General features: G+C 43.6%; 1 protein-coding gene across 1 annotated transcript in view; it reads right to left on the bottom strand.

Moving 5' to 3' along the window:
• LRRC1 (leucine rich repeat containing 1) overlaps nt 1-17,660 on the bottom strand; it is a 59,326-nt gene extending 41,666 nt beyond the window's left edge. Inside the window, exon 1 of the mRNA XM_079970493.1 lies at nt 16,838-17,660. Coding sequence (XP_079826619.1) covers nt 16,838-16,996 — 159 coding nt within the window. The 5' untranslated portion in view covers nt 16,997-17,660. The remainder of the gene's footprint in view (nt 1-16,837) is intronic.
• Nucleotides 17,661-21,948: the final 4,288 nt, after the last annotated feature.

The raw sequence follows: 21,948 nt of genomic DNA on the forward strand, positions 1-21,948 counted from the left end.
GTAAAGGGTGCTGCTGCTTTTTTTTTATTTATTTATTCAAATGGGGTCAGAAATTCATGGCTAGATTGTCCTTTTTTTTCGCCACAGCTTGCTGCAACAGTAAGGCACACAGGATGACTTCCAGCATTCCACATAGTTGGACATTCATCTAATTAATTAATATTGGCTGATTAATATTCTGCAGCCTTTCTTTAATGTGCCTGTGGGAGGGGGGTTATTGTTTTGCAGTTTCATTTTACTTATTTACTCGTTTTATTCTGTGGACTGCCCTGAGAGCTTATGATGGATGGTACATAAATCTAATAAATAAACAAATAATAAATAAATAAATAGTTCTGGAGCAGTGTAAGTGCACACATCTCTATTCAGCTGGAGAGAAGTGGTTCTGCATACATTTCCTTTTACTGTGGTACCTTGGGTTAAGAACGTAATTCATTCTGGAGGTCCGTTCTTAACCTGAAACTGTTCTTAACCTGAGGTACCACTTTAGCTAATGGGGCTTCCCACTGCCACCGCGCCACCGCTGCACAATTTCTGTTCTTATCCTGAAGCAAAGTTCTTAACCTGAGGTACTATTTCTGGGTTAGCGGAGTCTGTAACCTGAAGCGTCTGTAACCTGAGGTACAACTGTACAAGCACAAAACCATACCATTCATTGAAATGGATGGGAATTCCATTGTAAATGCATAGGAACTCATCACAATTCTCCAGAGGAATTCAGGCACCAGGAAGGAGAAGAAAGCATTTTTTTCTAACAAGGTGGTGGAAGAAAAAGGTACAAGCATATTTCATTCCTGTCATATAAATCTAGAGCACATCTGCACAGTTTGTGACACACCAGAGTAGATCACAAGCTGTGGGGTGGCTTAATAAATCTTTTCTTTGTTGCAAAAACAGCTGTGCTGGCAGGCAAGAGGCAAGCTAATGTGCTGCGTTCAGCTTGATGGGCCCACAGGCTGGACAGATCTGCTCTAGAGGAAAGAAAATTGTTTAAACACATATATTATGTTAATTTTTAAAGTAGAGTCGACAACACTGTGTTGCAAATCAGAAGGGTGCATTTTGGGGATTCCTGGAGATAAGGATCAAAAGATTCTGTATCCCTTAGGGGCAAACTTACAACTTGATGTGTTTGCTGTTGCTGAAGAGATAAGAAAACACTCTTCCTTGCTTCTTCCTCCAGATGCCAAACCTTACCTGCTTTAACCCACGTGTGTTTTGATATTATTAAAAGTAGCAGAATACAAAGTGTGCCTCCCACCACCACCCAAAAATATGCAAATATTGTGGACAGTTTTTAATTAAGCTGAATGGAGCATTCAGGTTTTGAATTAAGTGATACAAATTCTAAATATTTAGAAGGATATTGTAAATCAGGGGAGCTTGCATCCAAACTGAAGGTAGTAAAATGTACTACTTCCACATCATTTGTTTTGTTCTATGATTGAACAGTGAATATATGTAGTGATTCTGACACCCACATACAATAGAAGTATTAGAAATTTGCTGGTACCATACACTGCCCATTTTAAGGTTTCTATGTGACATGCAATGAAATGTTTTGCTTATAATCCTCCTGTGATTAGTACTTTGTGCTGACCCCAAGCTGTCTGCAGTAGCTTAGCAAAAAAAGGTCAACATTTGTAAAGTCAAAGCTAGTTTAGAAGCAGCCTGACCGAAAGAGACAAGGAGAATGAGGAACTTAGGACGGTCCAGGAAATATGTTCTGTGCACAAGAACGGCAACCAATTTGCATAATTTTTAAAAAGCACAACTTAAAAATCCATAATGTGAAATGGCACGTTGACATCAGACATTTATTTTGTTTATCTTCCCTCTTCCTACCACCACACCACCTTGCAGAAATGATATCAAGAGCTCTCAAGTCGTCAGATAAGATGAACAGGCAAAGCCATAAACCACGCCTCCAGTAAGTGGAAGCTACCACCACCTGACTTTGTCTTTCCTCCCAGCATGCTGCTTACAAAAGCCACAAGCTATATACAGTAACTTCAGTATGGTGTGCATGCATAAAAATCTGGCGTGTATAGGTTTGGATCACACTGCTGACACCTGAATTTTACTTGGGATACCACTTGTGCTAGTCAAACCTGCATTCTGTACACAACAACCTATTCAAATATTGCATCCCACACATGTTACATGAGGAAGTCTTACATGAACAAACTTCCGAGAAGTCTCCCTCACTCTAGCAATCCTCCTCAGCTTGTGGAAAGTATAGGTATGCAATATCTTACTCATTGTGTGCAAACAGCTTTTAATCAAGAAGACTGTTTTTATAGAGATTCATGTGGTGATTCAAATCAAAACCCTGAACAAAAAAAGGAAGGAAATCTCACTGCACTTTCTTCCTCCTTTTTCCTTCTCCCACTCCACCCTGAATATGATCCCAAAGGACTCCCAGAGACAGGACCCACTTTTTCAGAACACTTAGCATGGCATTCTCATAGCATCCTCTGCCATTTCATTGAACCTCTGGGCTGCTCCAACCTAGAATATAATTCAGCTTCAAAACTTTGTACCACTACCCATTACTGAAATGAGTGCTCACCTGTACGTAGGTGATTTGTGGTTTTAGCCTCTTTTTTTGTAATTATTGCTTAGGACTTTTAAAAATGTACTTACACCCATGTGCCTGTGGGCAATGGATGCATCTTATAAAATGTTACAGCAATGATTGTAAGCTTCCCTTATTCAGTCTAAAGATGTAGTGGTTACACTGCATGCAAGTACCGTATAGTGTTAGTAATTTGTGACTGTTTTCCTCCATTTGCTAAGGCCCAGTAGGTAGATCAGGACAGAGATTTCCTAACACATGCACACACCCCTTTTAGAGCCAAGGGAAACATTTGGAAATTTTAGAAACTGTTGCGGGCACCACAAAATACCCATTTCACAAAAGAAAAACTGGCGGTGCTCAGAACCAACCCCACAAACAGGCAAAACACCCACCTCCAACCAAAAAGACAGACAAAAGCAGGTAACCCTTGCAAGCCAAAAAGCAATGATTTTAAGAAACTGGGACAGATTTTGGCAGGTGCCAAGGGAGGTTTTGAGTGTGATGTTGGGGATTCCAGGGTTAGTGGTTATGGTGCATATGGTGCAGCTATGTGATATAGCTAAGAATATATTCCGTCACACCTCTGTGATTAATGCAGCAGTTTTCTTGAAGAAGGAGAACCAGATCTGTCATCCGCTTTTAAGTCACCTCAGTTTTAATGAGTGCATGAGCTTTTAGCCAATAGCTGAGAACTGAAAAAGATGAGCATTTGCCCCTCCCTCCCACAATTTGTATTGGACATCCATCCATTTAAAAGATGTAGTCACAGAAACAGGAACAGCCCTTTGTTTTTGTTGTTTAACATAAATGGGACCAAACCCCATACAAAACATCCAAACACCAACCTGGCGGGGAGTGGAGTTGCTGTTTTAGGAGGCAGCCCAGCACAGAATCAAGGGGAAATATTTCAAATTCCTCAAGCACCAGGAGCAATTTTCAAGGTGCCTTGGATTTTTCCAGCCACACAACACAAATCTGCTGCTGTGGTGCATTAAGAAAGGATGCACAGGGTCACCCTGCAAAGATCACTTACTCACCCTCTGCACACACACTCTAACAAAATCACTGAGATTATCTGCTGATGCATCATTGGTCATTAGCCAAGTAGGTGAGGCTCATTTGACAACAACAAGCAACCTAGCCTTTAGTTTCATAAACACAGTCCTGCAGAACACTCTACCGATAGAGAGGCAACAGGCTCCTTCTGTTCCAACTTTGAAATGCCTACTGAAAGCTTTTCTATTTCATCAGGCTTTTTTAGGCACTTAAGAATACAACTTTTAAATGGTTTTATGTTAAATTTGATGTTGATTTGTTTAAAAGTTTGTAAAATTCAATAAAAATTAATTGGCAACAAAAAAACAACACCTTTCCACAATAGTTCTCTGATTTCAAAAACATTACATGGGATTTATTGTATCGGTTTTATGTAAAGTTGCTGTGAACTGTTTTGATATTTTCTTTTAAGATTTAGCAGTATATAAATGTTTTTATAGCTACATTAATGTTCTTAACATTTTCCGGTCATTCCCGATCATGTAAAATTGAATTAAAGCATACTAGCCAGTCTAAACATTACTGATACCAAACAGAGATCACTTTCAAATCACCCTCACTGCAGCTGTTATTTCATGGTAGACAGATAGTGTACAGCAGCTACCTCATGCAGCCTGGTGATTTTCTCTGTACCAGTGGAAGCATCTGAAAATGCTATGTGCCAGTGCGGTGGAGGGGGGGAAATCACACCAGCTATATCATGACCTTTTACTTTCAGTAGCTTATCACTGCTGGTAATAGATGCCACATAGAGCAATTAACAGTAGTCCTTTCTTACTTAATTGTACACATGTAGACAGTTTTGCCAACAAACAAGGGTGTAAAACCATCTCACAGAAATTGCAGATTTAACACCTTAGCTGTTTTTTGTTTTTTAACACATGGCAAGTGTTATAAGCATGGTTCTCACTGTGTGTGTCCCCCTCCTTAAATTTCTGTCTCATTCTTTCTCCAAAAGAAGTGCAGAGTGGCAAACAACCAAGCCATATAATACAAGAAAGCTGGGCGCCTTATCTTTTAATGCTTCTAAGACTTTAATAGATGCCTTGTTCAATTTGTACTCTTTCACAGAATGGTATTTCGTAATTAGTAACACAGGTTAGACAACAGAGGTAGGGGAGGCATTAAAGAGTGCAAACCTTTGCAGGATCATGCTGAAACCAAAACATCCATAAAATCTGGGCGTGGCTCACCCACTTGAGATCTAGCAGGTGATCTCAAGTCTAACAGGGTTAGCAAAATAAGAAGATTGAACAGGTAGACAAGAGGTAGAGTGAGCAGAATGACTGAACCCTCACCAAATGCTGGCACTTCCCTCTGACATCGCCAGTCTAGTCGTGGCAGCTGTGCTCAGAAAAGCTTCTCATCTGGGTGACCTACACTCCTACAAAGAGGCCAATTTTGAGCCCGTCTACATTACTGCAGACCCACTCGGGGGTGAGGAGGGAACGGGGAAGCAACTCAACAGAAGCGAGGGCCTTCTGTCACAGACAATTCAGAGTTACTGCAAAACCTAACTTCCACATGCTCACTTCAGCAATGCACTGAAATCATTGCTTTGCTTTGTTTTCTTGTGGGCACAGATTTACTCCCACACACGCACACAACATGTAGAATGAGCAGCAAAAGCAGTGAAGATTAAAGAGCATCTGCTGCGAGACTCATCAGATCACAGCAGAGGGAGAAAGCTTTCACCTCCAGCTGCTGCAGAGGAAACCTATAATCATAGTTTGTTACTGGATGCTACCGAATCTGTGGCCAGTTTAACTGGAAACAGAGAAACAAGGACTGGGGCATACACTAGCAAGCTGGATAGTCATGCTCAGCAGCGGGAAAGGGGAAGAGAGAATGTAGACAGATTACTTCCATTACCAGCAGTGCCATGGAGAATAAGTAAACAACCCAGCCTGCCACTTTGTATAAGTAATTCTTGCACAACCAACCACAAAACTGAACAACATAACAATGTAGCACAAAAGAAAGAAAACATTAAATACCTTGACTTTGCCTTATACTGTAGTCCCCTGAAAGTGAATTGAATGGTACAAACTTTCCCTTTAAGAAACAATATTTTTTGGAGTTTTACAGGTCTGTGTCATTGCTGTTGTTTTTTAAAAAGCCTTCAGAAGTTATCAGTGAGGGAACTACCTAGTTTGAGACTGATGGAACCTGATGTGTTCCCGAATGCTCAGGGAGATTTTGCAGTGGGGGAAGCTGGCCATTCTGTCAAAGCCCTGCTCTCACTATGCAATGCAAAGATGAAATGGGCAGCCAACACAATTGCCGACTCCTTGGCATTCTGGGGAACTTCAGACTAAGGAAGCATGCTGGACGAAGATGAGAGCACAAATCTCACTCCAAAGCCAACTAAACACTGGCTAGTGCAGGTACACAGCCCAGCCCTGTGGTGCTTCTGGGACCAGCTCTGTCAATGGAGGACCCGGTAGCCCTAGTGGCTAGAAGCGCCTTTTACCAGCTGCACCAGCTATGACCACCCCTGGAGAGCTTGGCCACAGAAGTTCAGGCAGTGGTGGCTTTGAAACTAGATTACTACAATGAAGAAGAAGAAGAAGAAGAAGAAGAAGAAGAAGAAGAAGAGTAGTAGTAGTAGTAGTAGTAGTTTGGATTTGATATCCCGCTTTATCACTACCCTAAGGTGTCTCAAAGCAGCTAACATTCTCCTTTCCCTTCCTCCCCCACAACAAACACTCTGTGAGGTAAGTGGGGCTGAGAGATTTCAAAGAAGTGTGACTGGCCCAAGGTCACCCAGCAGCTGCATGTGGAGGAGCAGGGAATCAAACCCGGTTCACCAGATTGTGAGTCCACCGCTCTTAACCACTACACCACACTGGCCCTTTATGAGGAGCTTCCCAAGACCCCATTAGCATATAGAACCTGATTTATTACTGGGCCACATTCTAGGCATCACTATCTGTATTTAAAACTGTATTGTGACCAGTTTACTTGCAGGATTGCCCTACCCTATGGATGCCCCCTTGAACACTTTGATCCGCAGCACTGTTACTGTTCCAGGTGCCACATAATACTCATTCCAAGCTTGCAATAAATTGGGCTTCTAGGCTGTTGCATCTACACTTAGGAACTGCCTTCCTCTACACTGTATTCTTTTTGGTGCCTGCTTGCAATATTTTTGTTTAGGACAAGCCTATCCAGACCTGTAGAAGTAGTATTAGAAACTTAAATATATAATCTAATTGCCAAATGGCACCTTAGACCTAGGTTATGGTTGCCACAATGGAATGTCTAGGTGGTTTGGGGGGGGGGGTTGCAATGAGATTTGTTGTTGTTGTTGTTGTTTTCATTTCTACACTGCTTTATATTTTAAAGAAAATACATCAAAGTGGTTTGCAACACATTAAAACATCAAATAAAACAATCTAGAATAAAACAAATTCAAAGGAAACTATTTCAGGTCCTTCTGTAAGTGACATTTTGCTTTCTCCAGTCATCAACCTGGCATCCAGAGATCTCCATGTGGTTGCAATTGGACCCACACCAGTCACAAAATGCACCTGGTGCCTGGCTAATTTCTAACATTGCAAATAAGTTACATGTGTCTACTCTAATCTACTTAGAAGTTTTATTAAAACAAGCAATATATGAATTTTGTTAAATATATTCCCCTCCCCCCTTAATTGCAAAGCTTTCGTGAAGATGGGCAATTACTGAGTTAGTGCTCTGCATTAAGTAATTACAGCAGTTGTTGAAATCTGAAGTACGCCACACTCATTGCAGCTACTTTTAAAGCACTTGGGATTAATGAGAGAGAGAGAGATACTAATGATGTACAGAATGAAATCTCAAGTCGCATCCCAAGAAGGAAAGGTCCATACTCCCTTCCTACCACTAATCTACACATTGTTGTCCACACAAATCTGGAGGCAGCAAGCATGTGAAAAGAAGAAATGTGTATGTGGACTATTTGGGGAAGGGGGATAGCTCAGTGGTAAAGCATCCGAAAGCTCCTGGATTTTCCAGGTATGGTTGGGAGAGACTCCCTAGCTGAAACCCTGGAGAGCATCTTCCAGTCAGTATCAACAATACAAAGTAAGATGGACCAACAGTATAAGGGAGCTGCCTATGGTTCCTAAGAGATGACCTGAGATAATGGCAGAGGATGCATTTCATTTTTTGTAAGAATGCAAATTCATGATGCTAAGCGGTTCTGTATAAACATACAAACCCACTAATTCTCACATAAGCTAGTCCTACTGGGCTATGGACATTTCTAGTTGTGTCCCTTATACGCCCACCCATCCTTGCAACCCATCCCTTCCCCCATTAACTCCACCATTTAAGCCCACATTTTCCAGCTGGGTCTTGTACCGTACACATTGGTTTCACTACAAGGACAGATGAAAATCCCTATTGTACTGTTGAGAATAAGGTTTTTGCCAAAGTATGTCTACACATTGCAAGAAAACAAGTGTTACTGGAAGCACTTGGGTGTAACTGAGTGCAGGCCTGCACCCTGTTGATTTAAGGCGTTTTCAAACCAGGTTTTCCACTCCAAATTTATAGAGGAAAGGCTGTCATAAAACATTGTGACAGGGAAGAAAGACATGACGTGACAGCTAAATCCAGAGTTTCGTCAGGTTTCTGAAGACCTGCACTTCTGTCTATCTGGCTTAGCATCAGAGGTGTGCCTCAAGTGTCTTCAAACTGCTTTGGATGATCCTAGGATGGAGTTTACTTACCTAACTTAGAGGCCACCCGATACCATACGTCACATACAAAAAAAAAAGAAAACAGTGAACACTATATAAAATGTTCACAATAAAAGAAACAGAAATGTCAGCAAGATATAAAAAAAACCTAAACTACTTCACAAGGTTGTTGTGAGGATATTAATGAAGAGGGAGAGAACCACCTTGAGACACTTGGAGGAAAGATGGGTTGTAAATGCTAAAAACAAAAGCAGGAGATAAACATTCTCTGAGTAGTTCCCAACATCAAGCCTTCCCAAAGGCTTGGATAAAAGTTCCTTGATGAAGACTGCCAGGTCATTGGCCAGCCTGCAGTCTAAACTGTAGACACTTACACTCCTTTTGACAAAGCGTCCAAAATTTAAGATGGCTGCAGAAAAGTATAAAATTAAAGAAGTTGTTAGACCCATTTAGCCACTACAGTGCAATTTATTATTATTATTTTTAAATGCATGTTAATAATCCAAGTGCTCTTTCAGCTAAGCAGTCTGAAGAGCCTCAAGGAACAATGAAAATATTCTGATCATATTAACTTACAATAAGAGGAACAAAAAGTAACATGCAAACAGGGGCGGGTGGGTGCTTGAGGCAGGCCTTCAAATTCAGTCAGAAGGCTATGCAGGAGCAAGTAAACAGGCAAGCATCTTTATATCTCTGTGCTTCTTCCTCCGTGCTGCTCTTCTAGCCCCTCCATCCCATTTTGTTCCTCCCACCCAGTTTTCAGGGTGTTTTCCCTCAGTCAGCATTCTACAGGCACTGGGCTTGCTCAATACCCATGAGGATGTTTGGAGGGAATATCCTCCCTGCTGCAGCCATCCATGCCTTTGTAGGGTTTGTATCTCTGAATATATCAGGGGTACCCCATGCCTGCTCCTGCCTCCCATTTGTGCAAGTGTGCTGTAATTCAGGCTACCTAAGCAATGGCATTCAGATAACTGAATCAGAATTAGAGTATCATATTTGTTTTAGAACATTGCAACTATTTAAAAAAACCAAGTTTAGCTTGAAATATATAAAAAAACTCGTCACAAGTATTAAAAATGAGAAATTTAAGGAGGTGATGTACCAATTCATATTTTAAACTGAAAATTCAAATACCTACAGGTATATATATATGTTGCTGCTATCATAAAAACACAAGAAGAGTTGACTGGAACTGACCACCTAATCCAGCATTTTGTTTTCTCACAGAAGCCAACCAAGATGCCTACCGTCAAAAACATCCTAACTGTTTGCAACGGTGTGCAAAACCTTGAAGCAACTTGTGCTATATTTTGTCCTCACTTCATTGCAACCCCTAACTAGAAAACTTGCTTTCAAATCGACACTATCACAGGACCAATTGTAAATCGCCTCACATTTAGTGTGGGGACAGGACACAGTAACATCCTGTAAGAACAGAAGCCAAAAGGTGACTAATCACCTGTGAAAACAAGGTTAGGGACTGTTAAGGCATCAACAAGGCATGAGACACGAGATATTCTCTTGTGGGTCCTGGGTATAGTTGAGAAACTACGCAAGCAGTATTGTCAGAAACATTTACATCCCAAAAAGCGCTGCCGTTCACAGTCCACACAGCAATGGCCCAGAGAGCAGTCTGAAGGCATATAAGACAGTTCCACTACTACTGGAACTAAGCTGGAACTATGTTGCTTTGTTTTTTGTCCCACACAGTTACTTAAGTACGAATTGAATTAGTCTGGAGAATGCCTTGCCCACCACAGGTGTACCCTTTCGAAAGCCTGCCTTCATGACAGTGGAGAGGTAGGCAGTGACAACCCACACAGAATCCCCTTCCTCCACCACAGGAGAATTACTAGAATAATAGTGTTCCAAGCTCCTTGGAGGAAGGGCAATATATACGGAAGCATTGCAGGAACCTCAATTATCCAGTTTCACATATGTCTGGCCTTGCTCATGGTACAGTATCACCTGCATACCTTAGCTGACTTGAAGCCATGCCATGCCTTAAAACCTGCTGTTCCAGAGAATCTAGATATTTCAAAAGAGAATGTTCAGGCAACAAGCCATCCACTTCAGCGATAAAACTTGCTGGGTGGAAAGAAATTCTATTATTATTATTATTATTATTATTATTATTATTATTATTATTATTTGGAGCATAAGGAAATGTCAGTTCCATTATGTATTTGCAATTCTCCAAATGCCATTTAGCTTCATTCTGTTTCTCTCTCACACACACACACCCTATATTGTCATCTCTCAGGGAAAGGCATGAATTGCTTTAAAGTCTCAAGGCTCGCAAACGAAAACACATTGTTTCTTGCCTAAATGCGATTAGCCTTCCCCTTCATACTAAACCACTAAGGCAGCCTTCCAGAACCTGTTTTGGATTCCAGCTTCCATCAGCCCCCAGCCAGAATCATCAATGGTCAGGACTGGGGGGGGGGGGCTGTAGACCAGAACATCCAGAGGACAGCAGGTTGAAAAAGACTGCTTCTGTTATATATTTCCTGAAAGGAAATAGCTATAAAAACATGCACACTGCATTGCCCCCACACATTGCTTGATCTGTTCTTCCTACACATAATCAGGGTGGCAAAGAGATTTCCATTATGCTTTGGAAGTTTTCCCCTATCGGGACAGGTGTGTGAGGTTATTGTTTTCTGTCTCTACTATACATTGCATTCCCCCCCCCCCTTATTTGCACAAGTTATCAAATGTTCAGAGCGCTAATTTAGGCAGCCCTTCAATGTTTTCACACCTTGGACAATTTCTTTATTTATTAAGACCATATCTATACTATGGAATTGCAGAGTTCTGGACATTGGATCTGAGAGCCAAACTACACCTAATGTTGATAAATCTGTTAGCTATGAATCCACAATTGCAAGCCATCCTGCTGGCAATGACAACAACTGAGAAAGACAAAGATGTGTTCCTGGTAGTCACTTGCTAGACAGTGTAGCCCATGTGTTTAAGAAGGCATAAAATATAGTGAAGGGAGTGCCTTCCCAGATATCAACCATGTCAGATAACCTTATGCTCAGCAGTAGATGCCTTGGTGCTGCTGTCAGCAGTGGGTGCTCAGTTAGTGCTCACGCATTGCAGGGCCTTTTCATTGGTGGTTCCCTGTTTGTGGAATGCTCTCCTTAGAGAGATGCACCCATCTTTATCATCAGTAACTTTCAGGAGAAACTTGAAAACATTCCTCTTTACCCAGGCATTTGATAGCTAAAGAATACTGTTCCTGGCAACACTGAGACCATTGAGTGGAATCATATTTTTAACTCTATGCTTTTAGAATGTTTCAGACTTACTGGTTTTAGAGTGCTTTTAATTGTAGTGGGGTTTTTTTTAAAAAAAAAAAATCTTCGTTTTTAAATTGTGGGTCTGCTTGTAACCCTGGGCTCCTTCGGGAGGAAGGGCAGGATATAAAATTCAATAAATAATAATAAATTCTGAAAGGTGCAAAACAAAGACCATAAAAATGAAAATATGTACACTCAGATGTTTGGTAAACTGCACAAAATGTTATTTAGACCAGAGAGAGGTAATGGCAGAGGTGATATATATATCTATTTCATCACAGTGCCAGTAAATAAAAGGTTTTGGTAAAGCTTTATTTTAATGGAACCACATTTGTTTACGTAGAAATTTCTATCCTGCACTTCTTAATACCTATGGACTACTCAAAGCAGCTCAAAACAGGGGTCAGCAAAAGGTAGATTGGGATCTATTGACAGACATCTAGGAGACTGGCAAAAGTTTCTGACTTCCAATTGTTTAACAACGAAGCTCTCCCAACCCCCATGCCCAACTAGGTTTATGAAAATGAAAGTTAAGGGGTTGGGAGGAGAATCAAGAGTAGGATCTTCATGTGAAAAATGTTGTGAGCTCATTTCTGGTACTGATCATACATTTATGGGCTGAGCATGTGCTCAGAGGGAGCTTGGTTCTAATTCTTTGAATCAGGTCCACCCAGTCGAGCCTCTATTTTGCAGCTGCCACTGACTGAGCTACAGTAAAACAAAGCAAAATAGAACCCTTAAGTGTTAAAGCCTGCCAGTTCCTGCCTTATGACCCTTGGAAATCACAATATTCCCTAAAACAATTTCAAGGGAAGCAAGGGCCACAGATAAAATGCAACCTTTATTTACCAGCTGGTGGCTATTTTTCTTTGGCTGTGGGGAGAAGCAAGTGGAATGCTGGAATGTGACCTGGGTTCAAGCCCTAGAAACACTTCCTGGATCTGACATGTTACTAACCATACATCACTGGGCAGATGAAAATGAATGAATGAATGAATGAATGAATGAATGAAACACTTTTGTTGAATTCAGAAAACACACCAAGCCATACTTTGTGGTAACTATAGACTAGAAGCACATACATACAACAAGTTCACTCCCCTGACCAGGATGCAGCATCTCTGCAAAAAGAGTGATGACTAACTCCTTTGCTCATGCAGACATCACACCAAAGTCCCTTCATGTCTTACTCATCTGAAGTGGGCTCCTCACATAAAAGAAGCCTCAGGCTGTGCATAGGGGGAGTCAGTGTCTACGCACAAAGGCTTGCACACATTCAGAAACCCTATGGGTCACACACAACTAAGTCCTACTCAGAGTAGACCACTGAAGGCAACAAACCTAAGTTAGTCATGCCCATCAAGAGAAGAAGAAGAAGAGTTTTGGATTTGATATCCCACTTTATCACTACCCGAAGGAGTCTCAAAGTGGCTAACATTCTCCTTTCCCTTCCTCCCCCACAACAAACACTCTGTGAGGTGAGTGGGGCTGAGAGACTTCAGAGAAGTGTGACTGGCCCAAGGTCACCCAGCAGCTGCATGTGGAGGAGCTTCAATGTCTACTGTGAGCAGGACTAGATCCTGCATGATCAGGATCCCAGAATGAGTGAGTGCCTGTGTGTGTAGACAGGCTTCCCCCATGAAGACATCCACACAATGCATGGATAGAGGGGTGTGTGGGCAGATAGCAATGTGACTTGGGGGGCAGTAGTCCTGCCTTGCTGTGCCTACTACTCATACAGCCCCTTTCACCCAAGTAACTTCTGAAGGGGGCTTGAATCAGAGTTGGCAAAAACCATGGTTTGAAAACAACTTCAAACCATAGCTTCTTGTTCTGGTTTGGTGATCACTTATAAACCTTCCCCCACCCTAGTTCAGACATCCACTTCGAACCAGTTATACTTTCTTAACCATGTTTTGCTCTGAGAAGAGTCACTGTAAACTGAGAGTACAATAGAAATAAGGTTAGTTCTTTAGAAGACCAAATATAGGAGCTGAAGGTATTGTATTTCTTAAAGGAAAAATTCAAGAATGGAAAGACAAACATGTTTATCACTTTTAAGAAGCATGTTGTCAGGTTCAATGACTTTACCCAGACAAACAAACTGACAGACCCCAGCATGATATTTGAGCATGAAGCAGCTACAAACACACACACACAGTATGGCTCAGTGATTTGGCATATGACTTGCACAAAGGTTTGCACCCATGAAACTGTGCCTTTGAATCCTGGAAGAAGGCAATCTAAGAAGACTGAGTTTTTCTAATGAAGTTCCCTTTCCAGAGGGGAAGCACAAACTGTATATGGCAGAGGCATAGCTCAGTGAAAGAGCAATGTGATCTCCAGTAAAATAATATCAGAGAGCAGGACTAGGAAATACCTATTTTTCTAGAAAAATAGGTGCTGGTACGCACCATGAAGTTGTTACAGTAAGTGCTACATTTTTAACAATCAAAAAAGAGGTGCTGGTACTGTGTACCCTTAAGTACCCCCTGGGGGGAATACCATTTTCTAAGATTTTGAAAAGCCAGTACTAGAGAGAGTTGATTGGTCTTCTTATTACAGAATGTTTGATTCCAAATCAATGCACAAGCAGTGAAGCAGTATACTGTATCTATCATTCCCACGGAATTCAGCTAACCTGATTTAATTCAAGACAGTTCCTTATATCCTAGATGGAATGAATCATCACACAGAATACTTCAGGTCCTCTGACAATTTATAGGTGCTAAAGTCCTTTGCCCCTAGGGTACGGGTTCTAAGAGTGAAAATAGCAAAAGGAAACAAGCAACACTCGTCCTATAAATTGAGAACTGACAATTCTCAGTCTTTCTACTTCAAAAATGGCCTACCTACCAAAAGTGATGATTCTGCTCCATTCTAGTAGCTACTTGAACCAAGGGGTACACTCCAGGCTTGCACTCCTAAGCAGCTAAAAAGCTCAATATGGGAAAGCAGACTTCCACATCTCTTACAGCAGGGATGTTGGAATTACCTAGATATTGCTGGACTCCAACTTGCAGCAGCAGCAGTCAGTGCAGCCAACAGTCAGGGATAATGGGACCTGAGAGTCCAGCTGTATCCCATCCCTGTCTTATAGAATCAGGAACCATTGCTATAAACCAAATGTGGCTCAGAATACACACCTGTCTTCACCATATTGTTTCCAGTGGGATGCAGATTCATATGCACATCGAAATGCTCATTAGTATTTTGACACGACTAGCCACGTATAAATGGTGGGGAGGGTTTTTAAGCATGACCAGAGCTAAATAAGGGTGATGTTTTCTCCAAGTGTCATGCATGCTGATTCAGCAGACATGCTTGTACATCACATCACATGGAAACTTTTACCAAAATCTGGTAGCTAAAACAGCAAGCAGCAGCTTTCCTCAAGCTGAATTATCCACCTATGCTTCTTTCAGGTTACTCTCTCAGGTCCTTACCTGTTCTGTCCTTCTATTTCAGCCTCTGTCTATGCAGCTTGTCACTTAGCTTCCCTGTATCCCAGTTCTCAGGCATACCCTGTGTTTCCACTTTAATCTAGGCATACCAAAAACCTTCTCTTCCCTCACAGAAACTGGACTGCAAAGGGCTTAGTTCCCCAAGAAACCACAGCAACTCAGCCAGTCGGTACCACAGGCTGTTCACCACCACAAATGTAGATGTGGTGGTACTTGATTCATAAACTTGTACAGTGAAAGGGGAAGTATCTACTGGTACATTAAGGGGGGGGAACGGTGGCATAAGGAGACTTACTTGAGGCCATAAAAATGCTTTCTGCCCATATTTTAAATCCATCTAAAGATCCTTTTCAGAACCACTGGTAAAAGCAGCACATATCAATACCATTGCTGCATCTATGGATTATATCACTCACTTATAATGAGGCCTCACTACAGACTTACCCCAAGTATTTCAGAAGAGATGCAAGGTAATTTGAGCTGACGTGGTTAAGTTTTAGTCACAGGGTCTGCTTTATTTGTACCGTGCATGTTTTTAAAATATAAAATAACCCACTCAGAACCTTTTTATTTGGACAGGCTAACAAAAGGCTAACACAACCCCCCTCCAAAAAACAAAAAAAACTAACACAGCAGGAGACTAGGAATTTATAAAACAATGTTTGCAATAGTTCCTGTGTAAAGGGGATAGTTCACATGGTCTTCTTCATCTCAGTGTAAATCCAAATGTTCTATTTTCCATGGTGAACCTGAGCATGGGCCAGTTCAACAACTATAAGTGGCCACCCTCATGACCACATTAATTGAACACAATACCACAATTCCCATCTCCACAGTAATACCTGAAAATGGAAGGTTAGTTCCAGCACTACCCAGTGGAAAAAAAATCCAGAATTTATTTACATCAGGAAGACAGGGGCTACCTAACAAGAGCCCAGTACCACTTTCACTATATCTTGGGTCCCAAGTTTGTTTGTTCCTCATTTATTCTTTCCTGACAAGATGCTATTCTAAAATCTCATTCGTATCTGGCTGTGAAGCAGGACAGTTTTTTTTGTTTTGTTGTTTTTTTTAAACAAGGCAAACAGGCCATCACACAAATGGAAAAGCAGGTCTTGCAAGACTTGAGACTTAGGGCTGTGTTGGCAAGGAAGGCTGGCGCCCAGGCAGAGACAGCTGTTTTTCAGGTCCCCTTCCCTACCTAGCTAGCTCCTCGCCCACACTTTCTCCTCTTGTCCATCCCAAACTAGCGAGCGGTGGGGGGGGGCGGGGGCTTTTGCTAGCGCGCTCTGACAGAAGCCCATGCGCCAAAGAGACCACCGTCGGAATGTATTGATGCCGTCGTGAGAACGGGGGTCACGACACACAACTTCCGAGTAAACCAGTCACCCGCGCTGATAGGTGGCTCGAGAAGAACACTAAGGGCGGAACTCCCCCCCCCCCACGCCCCGCCGCGAAGTTCAGAAGTTTGAGAAACGGCCCTGATTTCAATGGGCCACCTCCCCCCCCCCCCGCTTCGCTGCTAATGGTTGCTCCCAGTCCCAGCCGAGGTGAAGGAACCTCTCGCGGACTCTTTCACCTTTAGGATCGGGGAGGGGTGGGGAGAGACGAGAGCGGCGCTCCATTCCTGACCCACCTGCGAAAATGAATCTCTCCCCTCCCTCCCTCCCTCCCATACACACGCGCGCACCCCAGAAGGGCGGCCCCGCCGTCTCTTCGCCCCCCTATTTCGCTCACCTTCGGCAGCTCTCGGAGTTGGTTGGCGTCGAGCAGGAGCTCTTCGAGGCTGCGGCTGTAGCGGTAGATTTCCTCGGGCACGGCGGCCAGCGAGCAGTGGCGCTTGTCGATAATCTCCACATGACGGTTGCACCGCCACAGCGGGATGCAATGAAACATAGCAGCAAAGGCGGCGGCGGCGGCGGCAACCCTCTGCCTGCCTCCCGCAGCCCAAGCCTCGGCAAGCTGCGCGAGGCTCGCGCGGCCACTCGGGGCAGCGCCTCAGCCTCCCCGCGGCCCCCTGCCCGGCTCGGCTTCCAGTTCCAGCGCCAGGCGCGCGCGCGCGCGAGGCTTCTTTCGCCCTGAGCGAGCGAGCGAGCGCGGGGAGAGAGAGGAGAGCAGCGCGGAGGGGGGCGGCTCCAAACCGGGCCCTTAGCAACCCTCGCCGCCGACGCCGGCTCCCCAGGCACGTCGCCTTCGCTGGTCTGCCAGCCGCCGCCTTCGAGGCCGCCCTCGCCTTCTCCTCTCTCCTCAGCAAGTCCCGGAGGAGGAGGAGGAGGAGGAGGCGGCGGCAGCTCCTGCAAACATTCGCCTGGGACAGGAGAAAACTCTTTCCTGCCGCTCCAGACTACTACGCGCAGAAAAGAAAAGAAACAGAAAACCTTCCTGCTGCTTTTGTCTCTTATTGGGCCTCCGCTGTCCAATCAGTGTCTCCCAGTTCTCCCAAGGAGCCCGGCTCGCTCGTCGCTCAGGCTGCAGAGGCAGCAGCAGCAGCACCTTTCTTCATTCCTGCGCCTGACCCGGAACACTCGCTGGCTCTGCGCTCTGGCTCCCTCCCTCCTTCCCTTCCTCCGTCGCGCTCTCCCTCTCCCTCCTCTCCCTCCCTCGCTCTTCCCAAGCTGACATCACCAGCCGCTGGTCCCTCCCCTTCTCCCTCGCTGGGACTCGGGGATCTGACCCCGAGGTGCTGCGTGCGACACCCAAGCAAGGGAGAAGGGAGAAAGAACAAGCCCCTCGCCTCCGTCGGCTGCGGAGAGAAATTCCAGGAGACGGGGAGGAAGGGTGGCGAAAAGAAGAGGGAATGATTCCCACCCCCCGCTTCTCCCAAAGTTTCCTGGCCAGGGGTAGCTCAATCGATAGAGCAGGGGACTCTTAATGTCAGGGTCGTGGGTTTTGAGCTCCATGTTGGGCAGAAGATTCCTGCATTGCAGGAGGCTGGACTAGATGACCCTCGTGGTCCCTTGCACCCAGTGCCGGGTTTACCTATAAGCTAAATAAGCTATAGCTTAGGGCCCCACTCTCTTGGGAGGGGCGGCAAATAATTTAAAGGGGGGAACTTGATGTACATTTCCAAAATATAAGATAAACAAATAAAATAAAACCTACATGCAGCAACAGTGCTTTGTGTTGTGTAGGCTCCTATTTGTTATGTGCAAATGGCTTTAGATACCTATTAGATCCGTAAATTACCATATAGCATATATTCAACACAAAAAACAGTGACAATTTGTTGTTAACAAATTACAGCTGGACATATAAAGGGCCCCATTACCTTCAGTAGCTTAGGGCCTCATCAAACCTAAATCCGGCCCTGCTTCCACCTCTGTGATTCCTCTTTTGAGGAGAAAGATTCCACCAGTGGCATGTGGACTAAGGGGACTAGGCTAGTTCCCTAAATATTCCCAGTACATTAGAGTGTTAAAGTCTGGCACCTCCTTCCCCAAGTCTAGGATGCTTCTGCCCGGCTTAGGGAGGGAGGTGTGTTGCTGACACCTGTAATGTCTCATGATAGCAATGTTGCCTGCCCCCCCCCCCAATTGCCGTCGTAGGCTGGCGCCTCTGGCCCTAACTGTTCTCCTATGAAATAAAAATTTTGCCACTGGATTCCACTCACATGGCATCCCAGCCAGCCCCCTCCACATTCATTTTGCAAATCAAAGTCAGGGAATCAAAGGCATTCTGCAAGGCACAGCATCCTTCTCTGCCCACCGTACTTGGAATTAAGTTGCACAAAGGAGAGCAGCCCTGCCCTACTATGAGACTTGCTTTTTCCTTTCTCATAGATGAGGAGCCTAAGGTGCTCCAGTTGTCAGCAGCAGCCAGCAGGGCCACATCTGGAGTGCCACTTCATCGGGGTGGGTTAGGCTGAGACCAAGGGGCCACGAGTTATGTCCAGGCTTGGCAGTAAAAAATAAAACCCCACTAGCCAGAAGAAATATAGTAAAAGTACCTCTGTGCTCACCAGAATTAAAGCGACAGGTTTCTAGGAAAGATGGTGTTGCTCCTACACAAGTCTGAGTCCCTACATGTATCTAGAAATGCAACACCATCCCCACCTCCCTAGCAAATATGCATAATTAGAGAACACAAGCTGTCTTGCCCAAAACTTCCAACTCCACCCCCAACTTTCACACTCTTCACGTTAACAATACTTAAAATAAAAAAACCCTCAAATAAAAAATCTTTTTCAACTCTCTTGCCATAGATATAATCTTCATTCCATGACCAGACCAACATCACCAAATAAGCTTTGCAACTGAACAGGGATTTGAACTTGAGTTTCTCCAGTCCAATGGGATGTGGGTGGTGCTGTGGTTTAAACCACAGAGCCTAGGGCTTGCCGATCAGAAGGTCGGCAGTTCGAATTCCCATGCCAGGGTGAGCTCCCGTTGTTCGGTCCCTGCTCCTGCCGACCTAGCAGTTTGAAAGCACACCAAAAGTGCAAGTAGATAAATAGGTACAGCTTTGGCAGGAAGGTAAACGGTGTTTCCGTGTGCCGCTCTGGTTTCTCCAGAAGTGGCTTAGTCATGCTGGCCACATGACCCAGAAAACTGTCTGCGGACAAACGTCGGCTCCCTCGGCCAATAAAGCGAGATAAGCGCCGCAACCCCAGAGTCATCCGTGACTGGACCTAACGGTCAGGGGTACCTTTACCTTTACCTTTTACCTTCTCCAGTCCAAGTCCAAGGCATAAGCAGCTACAGCACACACCCTCTTCGAAGGAATTTAAGCAGGATCACTGTGTGTTACGTGCTTACACCATACATATCTAAAGAACACATACCGTCCCTCTCAAAATCTGATTTGTTGCATATCTAATTCGCATGCTCCTCTTTTTCAAGGTATTTCTTAGTCAGCATCCTGTGTTGGTGATATGATAGCCAGAGCTTCCCATATCTGGAAGTACTCACAGACCTGTCTTAATGAGGTCCTTCAAAGTAATTGTTGGCAGAAGCTCATCAACACCTCATAGTCTGAGCTACAGACCTTGAAACTCATGTCTGTTGTCAAAGTGTTGCACAGGGGGCTTCTAGGTCCTAATAATAATGTGGCTGGGATTAGGATTAGTGCAGGCATGCCTCCATGCTCTGCTATCACATTGTCATATGACTCATGCAAGGCCTTGTGCAGTGCGATTGCACCAGGTTAGCTGCAACGCACTGACTCATTGCAGAAGTGTCTATGTCTATATCGTATTGCATGTAACGAGTCTCTGCCAACGAACAGCTAAAATGATGGCATGGAACATGGCATGGAACATTCCACTGCTAAGGAAAGTAAACAGCTTTGCCGTCTAGCAAATATGAGGGAAATGAACGCTGTCAGTTCATCTGGGGGATGGCTGAGGACTGCATATGGAAGTTAAGGGAGAAGTTGCCCAAAAGGAATAAGAAAAAGGACCCTGAAGGATAAGTAGATAGAGAGTGAGGCTCCTTGCATTCTGCTCCACCATTCCCAGAGGGGACTTGGGCGCATCTCCTCTGTAAATTAAGCTGCACCCTAATTGCTTCTGGGTGGCAGGAAGCATGAGTGAATCAGACAGCGTTAACCTTCATTTTTTGTGCTTATATTGACTCCTGTTAGGTGAATTTAATTACCGTACATCCACATTTTAGGTAGTTTAGGTCGGCCCACATTCTCAAAAGGAAGGACATACTGCAGCTTTGTTTATTCCTCCCTTTGCCCTTGATGCACCCATTTCCTACCCTTGACATGTCCCTAAAGTGTGACATTTCCTAAAGTTATTTATCCAAAAGTAAGGCTGAAATTCTATACACAATTTTCTGGGGGTAAGTTATGATCAATTCAGTGGAGCTTACTTCTGAGTGTACATGTACAGGATTGCACTATAAATCTCCCTGAGTTCCATCGGGTGTGCTTTGAATTGCAGTACCAGTAAAATTTTTATTAGTTTCAATTAACCAAGATAAAGTTCTGTATCTTCTTTATATTTCTAACAATGCATGCATTGAAAAATGTAAGGAATAATAAAAGGAAAGAAGCAAAAAAATTTCCCAGTAGGATTGTTTTTGTGTTCCTCCAAGTACTGAAAAACAAAAACAAACAAACACAAAACTCAGTCACAAATCCCTAGAGACTGAACTGATCTCCTTATAGATAAAACGAGGCAGCCCAATTCTCAGCTTGCTATCTGAAAGCTGTGGGAGAGGAATGGGCATAATCTAAGCCATCACCTGCCCTTTGTGGAAAATTGTTAGAAGAACGCCTTTCTTCTCTCCTGAAAGGCATGCGAGGAATGCTGAGCTTGTTTGTTATATAAAGCCAGTGACATAATATAGAGAGGGAGCTTTAAAATTTGACCAGTCAACAAGAAGCAATAAATTAATAAAACTCATAGTTATTTGTCAAAAGTGGGATGGGGCCTCTGCCTCAAAATTTTCTGGAATGCAATTGAATGCAGCCCATGAAACACATGCAGATGTTGCTCAAGACATCAGCTGTTGATTTGAGGCTGTCCACACATGGTGGCATTTCAAAGAGTTGGACTCAGTGTATATTCAAAAAATGGGTAAATATTCATATTCTGCATGTTTTGGCTGACAATCCTAGATGAATTTTGCAATGTCTTTGGATATATACACCAGTTAATTCTAACAATCATCTTGATATCACAATCCTAATTGTCATGTCTTCTCAGAAGCAATTACGATCAGGTTTAGTCTCAGGTAAGAAGCTATAGGAATGGAGCCGAAGATGAGAGTCAGCATTAATTGCTCTCTTCTCTCTCTCTCTCTTTTTCTCTCTTTCTCTCTACCTTTTGGACCGTCACAAAATTTGACTAGTCTGGGAGCAGAACTAAAGGTCATCACATTTCAGACATTCATTAAAAA

Source organism: Podarcis cretensis, assembly GCF_951804945.1.
Source record: "Podarcis cretensis genome assembly, chromosome: 3".
Classification (NCBI taxonomy): domain Eukaryota; kingdom Metazoa; phylum Chordata; class Lepidosauria; order Squamata; family Lacertidae; genus Podarcis; species Podarcis cretensis.